General features: G+C 42.1%; 2 protein-coding genes across 6 annotated transcripts in view; one reads left to right on the top strand and one right to left on the bottom strand.

Moving 5' to 3' along the window:
* Positions 1-8613, bottom strand: part of MCF2L2 (MCF.2 cell line derived transforming sequence-like 2) — a 167391-nt gene extending 158778 nt beyond the window's left edge. Inside the window, exons 1-6 of one of the 3 annotated variants that reach the window (XM_040567994.1) lie at positions 8141-8613; positions 7061-7190; positions 6351-6472; positions 2518-2655; positions 2026-2167; positions 1597-1920 (exon numbers count right to left, since the gene is read on the bottom strand). In XM_040567994.1, coding sequence (XP_040423928.1) covers positions 1597-1699 — 103 coding nt within the window. In that variant the 5' untranslated portion in view covers positions 1700-1920; positions 2026-2167; positions 2518-2655; ... (1 more) ...; positions 7061-7190; positions 8141-8613. Of the gene's footprint in view, positions 1-1596; positions 1921-2025; positions 2168-2517; positions 2656-2759; positions 2838-2928; positions 2987-6350; positions 6473-7060; positions 7191-8140 lie in introns of those variants that run through there. The other 2 variants (XM_040567996.1, XM_040567995.1) reach the window with 2 other exon arrangements.
* Positions 8614-9191: 578 nt separating this feature from the next.
* Positions 9192-21085, top strand: RFC4 (replication factor C subunit 4). 3 transcript variants are annotated; one of them, XM_040568015.1, is made up of 11 exons: positions 9192-9439; positions 9482-9638; positions 10030-10108; positions 14376-14455; positions 15632-15751; positions 16729-16872; positions 17070-17190; positions 18165-18290; positions 19180-19260; positions 20321-20437; positions 20865-21085. In XM_040568015.1, exons 2-11 carry the CDS (start codon positions 9514-9516, stop codon positions 20958-20960), a joined length of 1089 nt encoding a protein of 362 aa, XP_040423949.1. In that variant the 5' UTR covers positions 9192-9439; positions 9482-9513; the 3' UTR covers positions 20961-21085. The 3 variants fall into 3 exon arrangements, with proteins under 3 accessions (XP_040423949.1, XP_040423950.1, XP_040423948.1); XM_040568016.1 differs by having other exon boundaries at positions 9194-9410; positions 9451-9638; XM_040568014.1 differs by having other exon boundaries at positions 9194-9638.
* Positions 21086-21220: the final 135 nt, after the last annotated feature.

Below are 21220 nucleotides of genomic sequence, written 5' to 3'. Positions count from 1 at the left end.
ATTCCTCTCCCTAGGACTGACCTGGAGGTTGACCTCAAGGAAACCAGTGAGGTTTCAGTCTCAGCCACGTGACTCAGAAACCTCTCCATTTGCCAAGGAACAGCACACAGGTTAATTAACATCTTTCTAGTGGACAGAATGATTTTCTGCATTGCTAGATACTAACATAATGCTGTTATCTCTAACATATCCCTCCTGACATCAAGGAGGGTCCTCAGTATGGATGATGGAGATCCATATTGAGTCTAACAGGAAATACAGGAGACATACAAATCTCTTTGGCTCCAATGAAGTACTCTGTCTAAAAAAAAAATAAAAACGAAATGTGCTTCATACTGAAGTCTTCATAATAAAAATGTGAATTCTTATGACTTGTGCCTATCTGAATTTGTACAATTGCAAAGCAACTCATGTTGGCATCACTGGGTCAAAAAGACTGAGGCTGTGTGCTTTCCTGACAGTCACGCTCTCTCTCCCACATCAAGCCCCTGCACAGGTTATCAGGTGATCCATGGAGAAGAGATTGGAAAAATGGCACCTGGTCTTAAGCATTTTATTCAGTTTAAATCTGCTCTTGTGCTATTTCTTTAGACAAGCTACTGATTGCATTTGCTTTCTTAAACACATAGTTCAGCTGCTACAGGTAACATCAAGCCCAAGAAGAATTTTGATCTAAAATCTTAATTGTGTGTTCTCTGAAAGCTGCATTTTGGTCACACTCTATTTCATATATAGATTTTGGAAAGGCAAAGGCATTTCAGAAACCTGTACAACAGCTTTGGTATTCACAACACACAATCTATTACAAACACTGACAGCTATAAAATTTGCTCTCATGCAATTCAATTAAAAATGTTCTCTTTACATGATGCAACACAGCCACAAGCTGCTTTAACTCAATTGCATGTAACAAGGAAGGGTTCCAAAAGCTTTTATCAGTGGACATTTTAATCTCCAGCATCTTCTGTCTTGCTAGCTTCAGGTTATTTGCTTCCCTGTAGTTTGGCCATCGCTGCTGGGTAGCCAGCATAGACTTGTAAGAATACCACTGCATAGTACAGGGCCCTACCTTTGTTCACTACCATTTGAAGGTTAGCAAACAGTATAATCAAGCCTAACACGGGGAAGAGCTTTTGGGATCCTGTCCTAGCACCTTCACTGAAACAGCAATGGCAATAAAAAAGGCTCTCTGAGAACAGTACATAGAAAGAGAATGGGTTGCAATTCCACTATCACAACTAACTGCAAAGCATACTAGCACGGCTTTAGCATCCTTCCACCACCCCCTTTTCCATACCACCTCCCTGCAAGAAGGACTGCTTGGGAATTGTACACAGATCACCTCCCAGGTAGGACAGGCTGCTTTTATTGTTTCCACTTTTCAGAAAACTGCATGCTTGAAAAACAAATCAAACCATCAGTAAAAGTAATTGCCCCAAATCCCCTGGGTTTTGCAGTCTGCTGATGGCTCCTGTTTCACTCACAGGTGTGATACTGTCACACAAAGGCTTCCTGCCTGTACATCAGCACCTCCTCAGGGAAAAGGGCCCCCAAATCTACACAAATGTAGTGAGAAGAAACATAAAGATGTCTTACCCACATGGGTGATAACTGTAGTCAGTCGCTGGGTGAGCTCCTGATGTGACATCTCTTCTTCTTTTAACCAAAAAAGCATTTCACACAGGGAACTGCACAGCATCCAAAAAAAGATGCGCCCAGAGTGGGAGGCTGCACGCTCACTGCCTCGCTTGCACACAAAGCAAGGACCACTCCCACAGCACGGCCCTTCTAGCTCTCACATCTTCTGCCGGCTGCTCACCTCTTCCAATTTGCTGCCCTCCATGCATGGACCTAGAAAAGCTCCTTCCAAAAGGGGATTTAACCCCCCTTAACAATAGGAAGGGAACGGAGGTGGGAGAACTGAAAAAGGAAAAAGAAAGAGGCGAGCTGATTGCTTATGGCTTTTTTTCTGCCTTCTCCCGCGGATGAGGCAAAGGATAAAAAGACAAACCAGCAGGCAGATACCTTCCTCCAGGGAGACTTTTGGATGGTGATGCTGTGAGTCAGGGAAAAATCCTGGAGGTAGGAATGGCATCAGGAGGAGTGGAGCTGGCAGCAGAGCTGTAACAGCGGCAGCTGCTCTTCCGCGCTCTCCTCACCGGCGTGCCTGGCGGTTGACAACCACTCACTCGCAGCAGCCTCCGGTGCTGCGCCCCAGCCCCTGGGGCCCAGATGCCCTGCAGGCTGTCCCCACGTGAAACCTCCCAACGTCCCCCCAAACCCTTCTCCTACCCGCTCTGTCGCCTGACAAACGGGGTTGCCCACATGTGTAGGGTGGGGGGCTGAGGGGGAGCTGATCAGTGGCCCCTTTAGGGGCGGGGTGGCCAGGGGCTTTGTGCACTGCTGCACAGACAGGGTCCCTGCGCCTTCGGTGTGACTGAGCCCACAGGACCCGCTCCAGCTGCCCGTTTACAAGAAGGGTGAATGAATTAGCCCTGGGTGCCAGGCAGGTCTCACCTGTGGTCATGGCCGCTGCCCCAGGGCGCCAGGGACACAGCTGAGCCTTGCGCTGATGTACAGCTGCTGTAGGACAAACGGCTGCTGAACTGCTGAGAAGCTTTGTCAGCTCTCCTGGCTCCAGTGCCCAGCTAAGATCTGAGAAGAAGAAAAGAGGCAGACAAGAAAGTGAGAAAGGCCAGGATCCGCCAGAGACTTGTATGTCTCCATTCCCTCTTTGCACCTCCTCCTTTGAAGTCTACCCGAAGCTCCACGCAAGACGTTTCTGGAAACAGGAAAATTTATTACATGCTTAGAACAAACAACAGAGAAACATGCAGCTGCCTGAAATATCTGCTCTATTCCCACAGAATGGATCCAGCTCTAATTCCAGATTTCCCCACCCATCTATAGGATTTTGCTTGGGCCCACCTTTCCACACATGCCAGAGAACATGACATCATGTATGTACAAGGTTAGAGCTGTAAAATATCCCCGTGGGCACATCACATCTTACAGCACAATCAGTGAGCCAGTCCTGGTGTTGCAAAAGCTTTTATCTAGCTCTATGATGAGAAAATTCCACAAGCAGTTGGCTGACCTACAAGGCAGTCTGAGCATCACTGCTGTTGTCCTTGTTCTTGGATGATTGACCAACCGTACTGAGAGGTTTCTTCTACACTTCCGTTGAGTTAGATAAGAGCAAGTCTGCTTGAAAACAAGCGAGGAGGGGGAAGATGACTTGAGATAGCCACCCACCAGCCAATGTTTTGGCATTACAGCAAGAGCATTTTGTTCTGAGATCATCCTTCTAGCAGAGCCCATCTAAGGAGTAAAGTTCAAATTGTAAAGATTTTGACTGACATTAAAATGATTTCCTCAACAAGGGAAGAGATGCCATCAAGAAAGAAAAGCATAAGCAAAGCAGACTGACAGCCAGCCATAATGTTTGGAGGAGTCTGAAAGATCTGGGATGCTTTATTTTTATTTTCCTCTCACAGGGTCACAGATCGGAGGTAGGAACACAGGACTAGAGAATTCACCACATTTCCAGGCACTTGACATACTTTGTTGTTGTTATAGTTTTTCTTGTTTTTCTTTCCTTTTTTTTTTTTTTTTTCCTGCAGGCAAAGACACTGTATAATCCCATTCATAAATGAATTAAACTCCATTGAGAAGTGGTGTAGATGTAGATGGTGGTGGAGAGTGGTTTGCTCTCACTACTCCTACATCAAGGCTGTTCAAGAACATCAAGGATAGCTAAGAACCTTTGTATTATTTCTAGCTAAAATTATTCTCAGCTATTTTAAGACCATATGCTCGTACACCAACATTGTTATTCAGTATCAGTAACTACAGACACAAGTACACTTGCTATTTTAAGATCCTTTTTCTCTTATTATTTCTTCTAGCTATGCTAGCCTGCTTTCCAGTTGTCTGCCATGCCTTCAATAACTTTTAAACCTGTTGATCGATTGCAATGTAATTCTGGAGACAAAAACACGTTCTTGTAGGTTCACTGAAAATTAGCAAGGCATACAAAGCCCAAAAGGGGAAAGGATGTAATGAGGGCTGTCTAATTCTGTTTTGTGGCTATCTTACGGACTCGCTAGTACATACCAGCCAGTCATCACACTGCAGTCTACAGCCAGCCACAGCAAGGACTGCTCCTTGCCCAGCTTACGCTGTGGGGTGGGTTACGTATAATTCAATCCGAGATGAGGGTGCTGTCATATGACATGAGTTATAATAAACAAAAGGGGGAGATTGAGGTTATTTTGGTGGGAAGGGTTGAGCTACGTGACACAGCCATGGGGTAGTACACTCCACTAGTTTTATCAGTCATGGAATGATTTCTTTACACTACTAAGATCAGTGGGACTGCATTAAAGAAGCCTAGAATATAGGGATCTCCTGGAGATCAGAGAAATGGAAGCCCTGTACCTGTCACTCAAGGAATGACTCAAAGATGCTGAAGCGACTTACTCCATCACTGTGATGGTAACCATTTGTGGTGCTCGGCGTATTTGTGACATTGAGCCAGCACTTTGACTACTACAAATACAAACTTTCCCTCGGTAGGGTAAAAGTCCTTGCTAATATATATGGGGTAGAGGTACAGAGGATGATGATTTACATTTCAGGCATGAGTCTTACAAGAAAGCAGGGCTGGGGGCTGTACAAACACCACAGTTCCACAATTACAATGACGGGCGACAGGCAATAGCTTGATTTCTCCATAGAGTGAAAGCCTGACAAATCAACAGCCGTTTATTAGATCCTGAATCAAACAGCTGAGGCCAAAAGCATTGTAAGCATCTTTAATAACCAGTAAATTGCACACTGCAAACAAAAACTGTTTACAAGATCCTGTGGCCTCTCCAGATGGAAAGGGGAATTCTTACTGCAAAAATCATGGATTAATCTTTCCTTCTTCTTCATCCTATATAACTATACATCCCTTTCTCTTATCTCTAAAAACCAACTGAGATAGAAAAGCCATTAAAAAATGAGATCCAGCCATGCAACTATCTTCTTCACTTGTATTATTTCTACTTTCCAAGTCCTAAAAACCCCTTATAGGTTCACCCCTCTCTTAGTTTTTCAGGCAAATTCCCTCCAGAACCACATCACTAACTTCTGGTGTTCAGAGTGCCCCGGAGGACTCCCTCATACCAGAAAAAAGGCAAGCTGATGGAATAACAGAAAAGTTTAGCATACCTTTCCCAACTTTCATTTTTGCAAGCAAGCAATACCTTTGCATTATGACTTTTCCTCCCTTAACTTTTATCTATAGACTCTCCGATATCAAAGATTAGGGCTCTATTACTGACTGGGAAGAACTGGAACACTGTTGGCACAATCAGGTAAGGTAATTATACTGTCACCAGTTCTGACTGGTTACGGCAGCACTTCAGATGTGCAGTACAATTCCATTAGAAGAAGAAACGGATAAATAAGTCCCATACTTCTTTGATGCATACCTACAAAGGCACAAAATTGTGCTGTTTCCTTTCTGTAACATAAATCCTTCAGTAAAGGACAATATCACTCAAGTTTTCTTACTTTTGTTCTTTTTGGAACACCTCAGCCAACAGTGCTCCTGCTTAGCTTTATAGAGGGTCACATTCCTAGTGTTTCACTGTCTGTTCTTGGCTTTTCACTGTCTTCTCAGTCAGCTCCTACAACAAATCTGTGGTTCTCGACCAAAACTTGCATGTTCACTTGTTCTCCCACACACAGCTCCCCCAGTAGTGCCTGGGTCCCTGCCTTCACACTTAGCCTCTTGGAGAGGCTTCTGCAAAGCCTGACCTGCTTTGTATCAGATGCTATGTTTCAGCTACTTCACTAGAAAAGGAGCATAGTTGCTTCTAACATCTGTTCTGAAGAAAAAGAGGCTGCTGAAGATGCTAGTTTTAGCAAAGCTCTCTGCTTGTCTCCTTTTCTTCCCTTCTCATCAGAAATCTTTTTCTCAATTGCAGCACTCTGTTATTCACGGACTCTCAGAGCTTCAGTTTGCATTTGCCTGATTATATTTAATACTCTATTTGTTCATGAATCTCTCTACTTATCTTTGAATCTATTTATATTGTTGACAGCCATGAAGTTTAGTAGCAAGATTCCAATTTAAATATGTGTGAAAAAAATACTTTTGATTTTAGGTCTAAAGCCTGATACTTCAATTTCAGGCCGCTGGTTCCTGCACCTTGAGAAGGAATGAATAATTCCCTATTCACAGTCTCCATCTTAGCCATGACTTTCTGTATAGTGATCATATCCCTCAGTCACTCTTTCCTGAGTGGAGCCAAATGTTGTCCTAGTTACTGTGTCTTCATAAAAAAAGCCAATTGTACCTTTTATCGTTCTTGCCATCCTGCTTTGAACCTTCTCTTCTTTATGCAGCTTGCACAATGAAAATTGCCAATTTCAGTCTGCTCTGCACTGCTTACGTAATTTTGACAGATGTCTTCTAATGCTGAAAGTTATTAGATAAATGTTTGCTGTTAAAGAAAATCAGTATATAGCTATTTCCATTGCATTCATTTCTTTAAATAATTTCTAGCATCTTTACTCTTTCAAAACAAAGCCTGACTTTTGGAAAAAGCTGTTGGATAGTGATCCTGAATTTTTAGGATCAGATTAATTCCTAAATTCTCTTATTAGGTAGTTTATTTTAAGGAAGCCACTTGTCCACTTTCAGTGTCATAAGATAAAAACCCAGTGTCGTAAGATAAAGAGCCTTAGTGTTAACTGGCTTCAGTTCTAGACTGATGGATGCATGGACAGGCTTCCAGGGCACCGGGTGGAGTAATTTATAAAGACAGAAGTCCTCCCCCTCATCAGTTATTCTGCCCTGCTTCTCTCCCTAGCCCCTTACGTAGTTTTTCAGCCAATGAGCTCTTGAACCTCCATTCTATGGTTGTATACCTGCAAATGTCAGAGTAGGAAGGAATGGGATCAGGCTTCCCATTTAGATCCATCCACGTTGCCAGAAAACTTCCTTGCCACCCCAATGCACATTCTTCACCTCCTTACCCACCCCACGACATGTTCCTACTCCTACCTCCTGTTTGCCGTAGTAGTAGTGCAACGTATCGGACCATTTCACTGAGCTCACAGATCTACTTGAACCAGTGGTGAAAGTAGACCTCAGGTATTTGGCAGATACCACTGCTCAAATGTGGCTGGAGAACCTGGCTGGGATGAGAATGAAGAAAGTTGCTCACAATCAGTATCGCTATTGAGACATCTGCCACTGGGCAGATATAATAAATAAACTATATTACAGTTTCTAAATACCAATACATCCTGGGTCTTATGCCTTTATGAATTAAAATAGTCTTAGATATTTTTTAATACATTTTATAAATAGCATTATAAATGAAATGTGTCAACGCTGCTTCAAATTGACTCCCCCCTACTGCTCATCTCTCCTTCTTGAAGTCTGATAAAAAAGTTGTCAAATCCCCCAAACATGTTTCTGTCACACTTCAAGAGGAAAAACAAACAAACAAACAAACAAAAATAAATATTTTTAAAGCTTTTTAATAGCTGTCTGGCTTTTTATAGATACACAATTATGTTAAAGTGCTTTAAAGAACAAATTCACCATGCATCAGGTGATTAGCATTTTAAAGCTAAACTAGTCTTTAGACAGTTTAGCTAGACTGTAGACAGCTTCAGTGGGCCACAGCCTGGAGACAAGCAAATGAGAGGACATCATAACCATTTGAGATTGATCTGTTGCACCTTTAGACCATAGATGAATGCAGAATTGAGAACGCGTAATTTTCAGTCCTTGTATCTATACAACGGAGGGAGAGAAAACCAGCAAGAGAAAGTGAGAGAGTAGCTTGGGATCACTTATTTCCTTCTGGATTTTTTTGCTTTTGTCAAGGTAATGAAATAAAAAGTTCTGTTATTAAGTTATGTTAATATAGCAGACAAGAACTTCCTTTGCAGAACTGAACCTGAGGCTCAGACACAGTTGATAACATCCTCAAGTGCTAGAGACATTTGAAGTGGCCCCGTTAAGGAGAGGACAGAATAACCACAAAATGGAATGAAACCTCAAAAACATAACAATACTTTACACAGTTTCAGAAAGAAAACTGATCAGTTCTAGCTGCTTATACATCCTTACCATTTCCAAGTCACCATTATTTGGAAGTATCAAATATAATCAGAGCCGGAAAAAACAGCATTGTATTTTCGTCAGGATCAGGCCAACTTCAGGACTTGTGTGTATGGGCATCTCTTGCTGCCAAGGCATTTTCATGTTTCAATAATAGAATTCTAGATGAAAGGAAACAGCTTATTTAAATTGCCCAAACAAGGACTACGGGCTTGTCTTGCCAGCAGAATGATGTATTTCCAGCTTCGATTTCCTGCATCCCCTTTTCCAAAGCCTGTTCATCTGTTGCCATAGAGACCATGTCCACCCCACTCTGCCCCTGCACAGGTTCTGTTCTGGACGGTGCCTGCTGTGGCTGCTCAGGCCACTCTGGCCGTGCCTCGTGCTCAGAAGCAGCCAAGGGGAATCAGTAAAGCAGCACACCTGCAAGCACCCAGCATGCAGCTGCAGGGAACATAACTGATTTAATTTTTACACATAGAACAGGTACGTAGTGGGAGGACAAGATGACGTGGGTGTGCATCGTGACTGCCAAATCTGCTGGGATGCTTCTGAGTCCTTTAGAGGGAACACATCAATCACATCCAGCATTTTTTAATCCTTTTTTTAAATTTATTTTTCCCTGTAATGCAAATTATTCGTAATAACGGGAAATCAAAAAGGATCCCCTTAGGCTTAACTGGTAACTTTTGCACATACAACCCCTGCATTTGTACACCTGGGGGAGCTGCTCTCATGGCAACAGGAGACGGGGAAGGCTTGAGCAGTGCAGGCCGTACAGCCACGGAGGGCGGCTGGCATAGAGAGGGCTGAGGCACAGCCCTGGGCTCGCTTCTAGAGACCCCCCTCAGGCCGCCCCTCAGCCCCCCGGGGCCAGGCACCAGCTCTCGCATCCCGACAGGAGAGGCCCTCCTCCGCCAACTTTCGGCGCGGCGCCGATTGCTTTTGCTTTGTTCCTTTATTTCTGTTGATGAAGCTGCAATCGGGAGGGCCGCCCAGGAGGCGCCGGCCGCCTGCCCGCCCCTCCCCGGGGGCCGCCTTGAAGGGAGGCGCCAAGATGGCTCCCGGAGCTGCCAAGATGGCGCCCGGACCTTCCCTCATCGGAGCACGCGCGGCGCTGCCGGCGGGCGGTGCCTGGCTGCGAGGCGTGACGTCAGGGCCCGCCTGCGGCGCGGGCTCTGTGATTGGCCGTGGGCGGGAGGAACGGGCGGCTTGGCGGGAAGCGGCCGAGAGGGGCTTGCGGGGCGGCGGTGACGTCACGCGCTCGGCTTAGCCGCGGCCGGGCCGAACAGGGCCGAGCGGGGCCGAGCGGGGCCGAACGGGGCCGAGCGGAGCCGAGCGGAGCCGAAGAGAGCCGAGCGGAGCCGAGCGGAGCCGGAGCCATGCAGGCCTTCCTGAAGGGACCCTCCGCCATCAGCACCAAGCCCCCGGCCGCCAGGGAGAGGGGCGCGGCGGGGAGCGGCGGCGAGGGCAAGAAGCCCCGGCCCGTGCCCTGGGTGGAGAAATAGTAAGGGCCGGGGGGGTACCCGGTGTGACTGCCCTCTGACAGCCGGGCTGAGGCGCCTCTAGGGCTCTCTCTCCTCAGGAGAAGGCTTTTGGGCTCGCAAAGTGACAAAATGTTGTTCCAAAATACTTTTGGGCTTCTAAAAATAACCTCGGGCCGCTGTTTCCAGTAGGAAGCCGTTTGTCTCTTCCTGAGAAACCGCTTCAGGGAGGCAGGGCAGAGGCACCGGGCGGGTTTCCTGTCGGGGATTTTGGCCCCAGCTGCAGCGTTTGCTGTAATTCTTTGGTACCAGTGTCATCGGAAAGGGAAATGGTTGTTTTGTGTGCTTTTTTTCCTCCATTCCATTTTTTCTTTCTGTTACATAACGAATTGCATTTCGTGTCTTTGTATTCAGTCGCCCCAAGAACGTGGATGAAGTCGCCTTCCAGGATGAAGTCGTCGCTGTGCTGAAAAAGTCCTTGGAAGGCGCCGATGTGAGTGTGGTGATAACGGCTGCCACGGCATAGAAACGAGCCAGTGCTAAGGAAAACTGCCTGCCCTTCTCTAGCGTGGCAATGATAACGTTTCCAGACTAGCTAAGCGACTTCCTGGTATTGTGTTGGGAGCAGTGTCATATTTCAGATGTTCCCAGTCTCCAAGTCTCACTGTAAAGTTGTCAGCTGTATGATGCACTTTGGAATTTTTCTGCAAAAGCTTGATTGGAAAACATCCTGTTAATAATTTTGAGTCTGAAGGAGCCTTTATTTTCTAGACACTGTTATTCAGCCAGTACTTCAGACATTCCTGATGAAGAGTAGAGGGGAAAACTTTCTTTTATTGAAAAGGGATTGACTTTTCCTAAATGGTAATTTAGGAATGACTGGCAGGACTGACAGGAATTCTAGTGACATACCAGTGCTTCTATGAAACTGCTTAAAATGCTTTTTTCAAGTCTGGAGAATTCCTTCCTTTTATATGTGCTGAGACTTCTTTAGCTTCCATGTTTCACCTAGGAAGGTCATTATTGTGCTCCAAAAGATGTTCCTGTTTACATAGACAGCTAAAGCCAGCTGAAGTGGTTGGTAAGGATGTTCCAAAAATGGCATTTGTGATAGGGATATCTGGTCACTGAGAGCTATAAAGAACGATTTGGAGTTTTCAGAGTTTTATGGAGGAAGCCTCTGATGCACAACATGCACTTGTAGTCTCTGGTATTCAAAAGTTTTATCTTGAGACGATTTGCTCTGCAATTCTGGTTTGACTAGCTTGAGACTATTTGATCCAAAAATGTTCATTTAATCAGAACATGCAAAGGCTTAAGTACTTTGTGTTTGAGTGTAGGGAGCTAAAGTGAGCTGCTATGACAAAACTGGGGAAGACTTGTATGATTTGTTTAGTTCATGCCTCCAGATTTAATTTACTTTAGGAATGTTGTTGTAATGTGACCTTGTCACGTCATATTGTATTGTTAGAAATACCGGTTTCAGCAGCAACACTTCTGTGTTTTAATATTTGTAGTTCTGGTAATTAGTAAGGAACTATTAACAGCTAAGGAGAGCTGAGGTGCTCCCACCTATGCTGTCTGGACATATCTGTCTTGTACCATCGCTTAGGTGATGGGTTGTCAGGTTCTATTTTGAGCAGCAGCTATTTAAAACCCTGCAGCTTCTGGGTCAGCCGTGTTTCTCAGATGATGAGCCTTGTGCAGTTGTGCTGACTTTTTGCCTCCTGAGTTGAAAAAGACAAATTATAACTTGTCTGTAAGGTGCTTACAGGCTTTGTATTTTACTATAGCTACCCAAACTCTGCAAGTTATTTGAGAACAAAATCATGCAAGTAGTTCAAAATATTTGATGCTTTTAAAATGTAGATATTTTTGTTAGTTCTTGAAAGATCTCATTCTGTCAAAGGCAAAAGTGTAACTTAAGGAATGAAGTGCCTGGCACTTGTTTGAGGAGTTCTCACTGACTTTGGAGATCTGTTGAGATCAAAGAAACAGCTGTGACAAAGTACATGACACAAACTTACAGCATTATTTAAACCTTATTGTTGGAACTGGAGAGCCAGTTCTATGCTAAGTTGCTTCTAAGTATTTGCGAGCCTTGGTTTGGGAGCTTATAAATAGGGCAAGTCTTCTAAAAACCACGATGTATCTCTCTTATAAATGGGAAAGACCAGAGTCCAGGTGATTTTGAAATGGAGAAATTGATTTCTGCCTGCCAGGACTGTTGATTTAATGTTGCTTTTTGCAAAGAAACTGACGTGTTATAGTATTCTTTAGTTTTCAGTTACTTGATTATATCTTACTGAGAAGAGAGTTAGGGGTAGGATTACGATTCCAATTTATATCCTCACTTCTACTGACACTTCTAGAAAAGGACTTGGAGTTTACCCTATATGTAGTAAATAGGGTGATGTCTGCAGGTATCCTGCTTACCCATTTTTTCAAGCTTGCTGGGGGTAACAGGTCAGGTTACAGTCTGTTAAAAATACTGCCTCAGAGTTACATGAAGGATTAGGCTGTGCTTGTTGAAAAAGCAGTGTAAATACTGGTGATAACTTCAGCGAGAAGTGAGCATAAAAGGGGTTGAAACAGGAAACAGTAGTAAGGTATGGATTTAATGAAATTAGGAAGCATAGATTCTTATTAAAGCTTCTTACCTGCTAACGCATGTTTTGTGATTTAGCACAGAGGCGCGAAATTAGGAGTGTTGCAAACACACAGCTCCACAAAACGTCTACTCTTAAAGTATGCTAACCTAACATAGTTGATGAATTATCAGCTGTCATTTAATAAGCATTTCTTCACAGAAATCCCTAAAAAGACACGGGGAGGCAATAATGTTGTGGTGTCTAATTAAACTTGGAAAAAACCTTGTGTTGATATTGGATACTGTTTACTTATTAACCAGGGAACTGAGTAACAAATGATCAGCAGATAGAGAAGGCAAAACTTGAAATGGTTTTACTTACTATAAAATATTGAAATTCTACTACTCATACTTTTCCAGTGCCTACACAGTTGCATCTGTTCTGTGTCTTATCTTAGTTGCTAAAATGGAATACTGTTGCCAAAAAGGTCTGTCTTTTTTATTTTCTGACTGTGGATCATGTACTCCTGCAGTTCTTGCTGCTCTTTAGATACCTTTGGTTTTGCTGTTCCGATTCTGTCTGCATTGCTTGCTATATTCAGCATAAAATTCTTTAATCTAACTTTAGTTGACTCTCTAAAAATAGAACGTTTATTAAGGGCTGAAAATAAATCAGACAGAGAGGCTTGTCTTCTTACTGTTGTTTGGAGGGGACTTGTGGATTCTTGTTCTAAGAATGTAGAACCGGAACATCTACTATCAAAGGCAGCTGTTCTAAAATGCAACTGGCTAAGTGATAAGAGGGACTATTTGGAATGCTAGTATAGAAGGTTATCGCTCTTATGCTTCTTGTTTTCATCCAGATTTTAGTTGTGGCTAATTTGCAGAAATTTGGTTTTATGCCAACTTAGTTCTGTGTCCCTGTTGTTGCACTGATATATTTATGGAGATCAGTGATGCTCCCTCTCGGCTCTTGTTTTGCTGAGCTAACTTTTTCTGTGTTTAAAAGTCATTTCTTATAAATAAGCCCTCCATTCCTGTAATCACCTTTTCCAGTTTAGATTTATTTAGATTTATCGTCCTTGACTGAGGATGACCTGAACTGTGTGTGGCTTTCTAGGTGGAGTCTTGCTAGCCCCTTGTTAGTATTAATAATTGTGCATTTGTGTTGAAAGTGAACATCTTAGGACCCCTGTGTTACAGTGGTCAGGAACACAGGAACAGTTCCCTGACTGACAGACAAAACTAAGTCAGCTTTTATTTTACTTCCAGCTGATGAATTCCAGACATCTAGCAGATACTTATATTCAGCTGTCTCTCAAATAGTGAGCTTTTATGCTTTGTGCTTTTAACTGTTATCCTATAATTCTTACTGCAGTCTTTGCTGTGCTTCTTTCATCTACCTGTGTCAGCATGTTTTGATAATGCATTCCTGTTTTTCATGCTAAGGTTATTAATGAAAATATTTGAAAGACCAGTTAACCTAATCTCTTTGAGAAATGCCACTGGTTTCCTCCTTTGAAAAATTCTTGGGTGGATATAGAAAACTATTTGCCGGTGCTATGCATTCCTGTCAGGTTTTGCAAGCTTCTCTATGATTACTCTTAGGATATGTCTGCGTTGCGATCACCGCAATATTGCGCTGACATTCACAAGCTACCTTGTACTTACTGCAGTGGAGTTAAGGCAGCAGAGAATTCTCTGAATGGCTTTCAAAGGCAGAGCTGAGAAGGTATGAGGTAGTTAACCTATGGCAAATTTTATTGCAGCTGCACTGCTGGTAGTATGCTGACTGTCTGAAGGGCATCATTGGATAAATTTGCATGTCACTGCAGTCATATCTATAACAGTAAGCTCTGTAGGCTTTAGTAATATTGGACTTGACCTGGAGGCTATATATCAAAATAAAATATGACTTGGAAGTGTCTATTTTGATAGAAGGTATGATGGTGCCACCAAATAACAGCTTGTTCATGCAGTCTTATAAACAGCAACTGTTTATCCTCCTTTAGAGCACCATGTGCAGTGACCTAGAATTTGATATTGTTTTGCAGGAGGAGTATATAGTTTCTATCGGGTGCTCAAATTTTCAGTAGGTTTTCCTGTTTTGTGGTTTTTTATTGTTTTGTTTTGTTTGTTTTGTTTTTTTAATGCTGCCTTGCTTTTCCAGCTTCCCAATCTGTTGTTCTATGGCCCACCTGGGACTGGGAAGACTTCCACTATTTTAGCAGCCGCTAGAGAACTCTATGGGTAAGCTGGAATTGAATTGCTTTGGTATAAGCAACTGTCATGTGTCTTCTAGTCGTGTGCCTCTGGTTGTTGCCTGTTCTTACGTTGCTTCTGGAAACTTTCTCATACTTTTAAATTCTTGTTCAGGAATTGCTTCATGTTCTAGTTCAGCTCTAAAATGAGATATCTTTCTTGTTTGTCCCTCATAAATCACTGATTGCTGTTACCAACAACAATTCCTTGAGGCTAGCAGCCATGTAACCCTGTGTCTCTTTAACTATGTGTTCCTAGCGGAAAAGAGCATGAAAAGAAATGGCTTGCACGTGCCTTACTGAACTTTGTAAAGGATTTCCAATTCTGATACTATATTCAGTAAGCTGTTAGCTAAACACAGATCTTGAGGCACTTCACAAAATGTCTGTGTCATAATCTTTCTGTTACGCACCATTGAGTAATATCAGACTAAAATTTAGTATGCATTATAGTTCTTATGAACTCTGTGTACATTCACCAACTGAATTCTAACATCTACGTGGTTTTGAGTAGTGCTTTCAGAGTAGGCAATAAGCAAAAAATGGATGAGAAGGTGGTTTGATGGTGTGATCTTATCTAATGTTGGCTCTGGTACCTTTTCCCTTCCTTGTCTTTAATATTTGTCTCATGTTGTTTTTTGGAGAGGATAACTTCTAGACAACTCTATGTTGTGTCTCCATCTGAAGTCTAAGAATTTTAATTCCCCTATGTTTAATTTTTATTTTTAAATCAGAGGTGCTGCTAAATACTACCTGTATTATGTGTTTTAGATATTTACTTTCTGGTAGTATTGCAGTGGCAGACCACTGCCAGTTACCATATCTGGGGATTTAACTGTTTTCTCTACATTGCTAACAGCATGTAAGTAGAAGGACACATTATGTAGTGCTCTGAGCTTACAAACCCAGCTTCCTACTTTTTCCTTGTAACAGGTATAATTTTATGCTTTGTTGTTTTCTTCAGTGTGGGAGTCAATTGTAGAAATAGCTAGTGGAAATTCATACCTAACATTTAATTATCTCAGCTGTATTTTAACAAAGTATGTTTTTCAGTAATGCTAGCAAAAACAATACCTGCAGTTCAGACAGGCCCTCTGGCCTATACACTTTGTAACATACCATTACAAGCATTAACAGCTAATATGTTGTAATAACGATTTTGCAGTACTGAATTATTCCGACAAAGAGTCCTTGAGCTAAATGCCTCCGATGAGCGTGGAATACAAGTGATCCGGGAAAAAGTGAAGGCTTTTGCTCAGCTAACAGCATCTGGAAGTCGTTCAGAGTAAGTGCTGAATCCAGGCTGGATCTGTTGGATGGACTGACTTGCTTAGGACAAAGTATGTGATTATAAAATTAACCTAAATAATAAAAATTCTAATACAAAAGATGGGTCAGCACTGGTCTGAAGTTTGTAACAAATGCAATACTTTGGCTAGGCTTTGAGTTCATGTCATTTCATATTGAGAGTTTGAATAACTTTTACTAGTGCTGTTAATGTTATACAAGCAAAAAGGGGAGAAAAAAGGTAAGACTGAGCCTTCTGGACTTACAGATACATTGTTGTCTTTGCAAAGGTCGCCTGACTACCACAGGAAACTTTATTTGGGTAAATTGTGGAAGTTACTTCTCTTCTACCTCTAGTTCCATGGAATCATCGAATGGTTTGGGTTGGAAGGGGCCTTAAAGATCATGTAGTTCCAGTCCCCTGCCATGGGCAGGGACACCTACCACTAGACCATGTTGCAGCTGAGGTTGTTCAATTTGCATCTCATGCAAGATGGGTGCTAGCTTATAAGATGCTGAAAAGAGTCTGGTATTAGGTGAGAAGCCCTGTAAAAGGGAAGGTGTGTGTGTGTGTGGTAAAAAATGGATTGAGGAAAGTATCAAGAAACTGCATGCCAGAACTACATGGCAAGAGATGGTCTTGTGTCCTGAAATTAGGCTGTTGTAATGTTCTTTGAAGTTCAGGTAACCAGGAAGCCTGAAAAAAAGAAGTGTTGTGTTAGTTATTAGAAGAAACTTAAAGCATGAGTACATATTTTAGGGGAATTCTGCAGTGTTCAAGTACCAGTCTTTCTATGGGAACTCAGTTTGCCTCCCCTGCCCTTTACAAATGCTAGTCTTTAAAAATAATCAAAAAGAATTGAATGTTTAATTTTGTTCTATTTGTTGTGTATAAATATTGAGTAAAATGTGACTCACCATGTGCAGTGATATTTTTAACTTGATCTAAAGAATGCATGTCTCCTTGTCTTTCAGTGGTAAAGCTTGTCCTCCTTTTAAGATTGTAATCCTGGATGAAGCAGACTCTATGACTTCAGCAGCCCAGGCAGCCTTAAGACGCACAATGGAAAAAGAATCTAAAACAACGCGTTTCTGCCTTATTTGTAACTACATCAGCAGGTATGTGAGGAACCTGTTACTTTTTTGGACTTGTTGCTCTTCCTGTTCACAGTACTTTTTATTTCGTTTAGGTTTCAACTTTTGGGTTTTAGTGTTGCAGTCTTAAGGTTATGTTACCCTTGCCTATTACGATAGCTTCATCTGTATGAATGTGGCTGTGTGATCATTTGGCAAGCACTTATTTTTCTTTCTTTCAGAATAATTGAACCTTTAACGTCTCGATGCTCCAAATTCCGCTTCAAACCTTTGTCAGACAAAATCCAGCAGCAGCGGCTATTGGATGTTTCTGAGAAGGAAAATGTGAAAATCAGTAGTGAGGTAACTTAGTGCTTGCCAAGTAATTTTATTGCTTAATCCGGTACCTAATTGCATTGCAGTGAAAGGGACTAAGTCAGCATACTTTTCCAGACTTTTCGATTGCACTATGTACAGTATATAAAATCATTTGCATATTATTCTCCTTACACAGGTGATGATGAAATTGTAAAAGTCTTCCTAAAATCAAAATATCCACCAGAGCAAATTAGAGAATAACTGTAGGGCTTTTTGTTCTGTACTGAGTGTACTTGCATTAAGTCAGTATTTCATTCTGAAATTGCCAGCACATATTTTGCAGCACTTGCAACTTTATATAATTCATAATGTATACAGTGCTTATTTTCCCTGGATTACATTTCCAGCTGCCCAAGATTTGTTTATCACCATGGGGTTTTAAGGCTGGTAGACGTGTTGTGACAAAATAGGTACGCTATTAGGTAATTTTTATTCCTTTGTATTGCTCAAGTGGAAAAGAAAGTTCAGAACTTGTACTTTAGCATGTAAAAAGAGGCTGAGATAGAACTAGGTGTAATTTACTCCACTGAATATAACTTTGCCCCCATCTGAATCCATTGCCTCGCTTGTCAGAGAGTAACTCAAAAGCTATGTGGGTAATAGAAGTTACCACAGTTACAATACAAATACAAGTGTGGGTAAAATGGTGTGGATCATAGCACACTTGTGCACTACTGTCCCAAGTCTCATTTCAGCTGTGAGACCAAGTAACTTGAGAACTGTTTGGTGACATATTTGTAACATGAAATCCTAGTCCTGAGAGCTGTGGTTTGCATTAGACCTGTGGTAGCATTTATATTAGCAGAGAGGTTGCATTGTAACTTGTGCATTGTGCCTAGCTCTGACCATCTGCTTCAGGCATTACCTGATGTTCTCAAATCAGTTTGCTGAGGAAGTTGTACTTCCACTGTTAATTAAGATCCAGTACACACATTGCATTTTCTCACGTTCTCTTTTAGGCGGTCTCTTACCTTGTTAAAGTGTCAGAAGGGGACTTAAGAAAAGCCATTACTTTTCTTCAAAGTGCCACTCGCTTAATGGGAGGGAAGGAGATCACAGAGAACATAGTCACAGAAATTGCTGGGGTAAGTGATGCTTTACAGCTTCTCCTGTAATAAGTCTGAAAAGTGTTTGTGTGCTAAGTATAGTTGCTACCTTTATCTACCTTTGGTCAAGGTTTGATTAAAAATAAATGGTTTTATGCTTGTTAGCATTGCTAGTAGGGTACTAATACACAGTCTCCCAGGTTTTTAAAGACTGATGGAGCTGAGGAACTGAAAAAGTAAATGGGCTTTAGAGAAGGACACTCTTCCCTTGAAGGTGTTACCGTCACAGCCAATTGTAAGGGTTGAGGGGTTTTCACTTGAATGGAGTGGAAATAGAGGCAATTGCTACTGTCCACATTTCATAAAGAAGCTTTGAAATCAAACTGTCCAGACAGTCAACCGACAGGAATGATGATGAGTAGAGGGGCTGAGAATGTCAGCAGTGCTTCCCTGCTCTGAGCTAAATGGCATCTGTCAACTTTTTTCTGTTCTGATTTATTGACTGATCTTGTTGCATTGGGTGCTTTTTTATAAAAAAAAAAAAAAAGAAAAAAATTATGTCCCTGGTGCATCACTGAAGAGAAAATTAATTTGCTGTTTGGTTAGGCACAACATGGTGCAGAAAGCATTGCCTATTTAAATTAAGTCCTCCAATTAGTGTCCCAAATAAGTGATAGTGAATTTTTATTTGTGAATGTGACTTTGACAATTCACTGTCATTATATAGCTCTTATTTCTATCACCGATGTAAGACAAATATTAAAGCCTAGCTCTCAGTTTTATTTAAAAAAAAAAAATCTGGTCTGTCTTAGATACTTGCTTAAGAGTGGTTGGTTCCCTGTGTAGAGGAATGAAATGCTGATTGACTTCAGTTGTGACTGACTTATAAGTGTACAATGTTGAAAGTAAGCAATGTAATTTGTTACAGGTCATCCCTAAAGAAACAACGGATGGACTGCTGTCTGCCTGCCAGAGCGGTTCCTTTGAGAGACTGGAAACAGTGGCAAAGGTACAGTCCCCTTTGGTGCTTCAGCCTGAGAGTTTTTCTAGGTCACTGCCCCGTGTATTGTTTGTTACTGCCTTGCAGCTGAGGAACATGTGGCCTCAGGTCAGTTGGGAGGCCCATTTCAAGAAGCTTGTCTTTCACCAGTTAGTATGCTGCTGATCTTTCCCTTCTGAGGAAGAGTTATGAAAGCTACAAATAAGATTTGCTACCAATGTGACTTTCTCCTGAGCTAAACTGAGGTCACGGGGAGCTGTTAGGCTGAAATAAGCTGAGAATTACTAATGAGACACTTAGCACAGAACATTAAAATTGCATCTTCTGTGGAAAGGACCGGTCTCTGGACTAGTCACCTTTTTAGTTACAGAGACTGTGTTAGATGAGAAGTGTCTGAATAAAGCTGTAATAAGGCGTGGGTGTATCTTGTGCACTACATTGCGTTTTTTTATTTTCATAAATTTCTGTCTACTTAAACGGCTTCATGGAATACTCTTCCCAATATTTAATGTTACTGGGCACTACCAATTAAAAAAAAAAAAACAGCTATCTTTAATTGCCACAGTTTTTATTTTATTTAAAAAGTTTGGCTTTGCAGTGCTCTGTATGTCTGTAACTAGTCACTACCAGATGAAGAAGATGAATCAAAGTTGGCCGCACTTTAAAATGTGAAGGCTGTGAAGCTGTGCCACATGATTCTGTAGATGCTAAGCTTTCCTAATTTTAGAGTGAGATTGGGCAGGTTCATCGGAGGTGGCTAACTGCTTAAAATGTCTCTAGCTAACAAAATCCCTGAGATGTAAATTGTCAGAAGCTGGGAGAATATTGAGGCGAATGTGCTGCTGTATGTCTGCCATGTTCTCCTGGTCTTTCCTAGGTGGTTGCTTTGGGTCACCGTTGGGCAGGGTGCTGGACTCTGTGGAAACCACTGACTTGTACTTTAATGCTTAAGAGTTCCATAATAGCTTCCAGGACAGTCTTTGGCTCAGACAGAATTTTTCAGATTGTTTTTCCTCTTTATGGTGTTTCTGCTGCTGAATTACGTCCCTTTTCTTATACCCTGCCACAGAATCTCATAAATGAAGGGTATGCTGTCGGTCAGCTTGTAAACCAGCTTCACGATATTGTTGTGGAGAGCGATGATTTCAGTGACAAGCAGAAATCTATCATAGTTGAGAAGCTTGCAGTAAGTCTGTAGCTTGAGTTCTCTTCAATAATTTTACTTTTCCAGTCTCCATTGGTTAATTTTTCTTCTCTCTGTGTAATTTACTCTGATTTTTCATTCTGAGTATTTCCTGTTACAAATTTCTGAATTTTTGTTCTGAGAAACTTCCTGAGAAGGAAGTGAAGTCCAGTCAAACTAAATGAATTATTAGCCATATTATTCTAATGATGCTCAAGCAGGTTTGTGGGTGTGCTTTTTTTGATACAAAGGGGGAGGGAAAATTAAGATGGGTGTGTGATGGATGTGACTGCTGGAGAGGCTGGTGTTGATTAAGTCAACAGCTGGCAAACTTAATTGTGATGTGGTGAACTGTCTCAGCCTTGTGGTATGAGACAGCTGTCTCCAGCACCACCATTTTTAAAGGGTTTTAACTTCTCTCCATTTGCAGGAAGTGGATAAATGCCTGGCAGATGGTGCTGATGAATACTTGCAGTTGATCAGTCTCTGTGCCCTCGTGATGCAGCAGCTAACACAGAACACCTAACTCCTCCAGCATGGGCTGGCAGCAGCTTGGAGCTATTTCAGGGGTGGCTGTGCTTCCACTAGCAGGGACTCATGTACTCTTTTTGTATAGTTTTTGCAATAAAATTACTGCTCAGCAAGTGAAAATGCCCATGCTGGGGTACTTTGTTTTCATACAAGTTCATAAATGAGATAGGTTTTTAGTCACTTTCTAGTGAAAGGGTAATTCAGCAGCAGGCATGCTGAAGTACAGTGGTGCTTGGTCAAGGGGGGGGTCTCCCT

The sequence above is a fragment of the Cygnus olor genome, chromosome 9 (assembly GCF_009769625.2).
Source record: "Cygnus olor isolate bCygOlo1 chromosome 9, bCygOlo1.pri.v2, whole genome shotgun sequence".
NCBI lineage: Eukaryota > Metazoa > Chordata > Aves > Anseriformes > Anatidae > Cygnus > Cygnus olor.
Note: the sequence above shows the minus strand (reverse complement) of the source record. Positions and strands in the feature narration are given on the sequence as shown.

What these genes read in the sequence shown, in the direction of transcription:
- RFC4 (XM_040568015.1), top strand. Translation starts at nt 9,514, where the DNA reads ATGCAGGCCTTCCTGAAGGGACCCTCCGCCATCAGCACCAAGCCCCCG. An exon ending in ATGTGAAAATCAGTAGTGAG is followed by an intron (nt 17,191 to 18,164) that starts GTAACTTAGTGC and finishes GTTCTCTTTTAG; the next exon opens with GCGGTCTCTTACCTTGTTAA. An exon ending in GACTGGAAACAGTGGCAAAG is followed by an intron (nt 19,261 to 20,320) that starts GTACAGTCCCCT and finishes ACCCTGCCACAG; the next exon opens with AATCTCATAAATGAAGGGTA.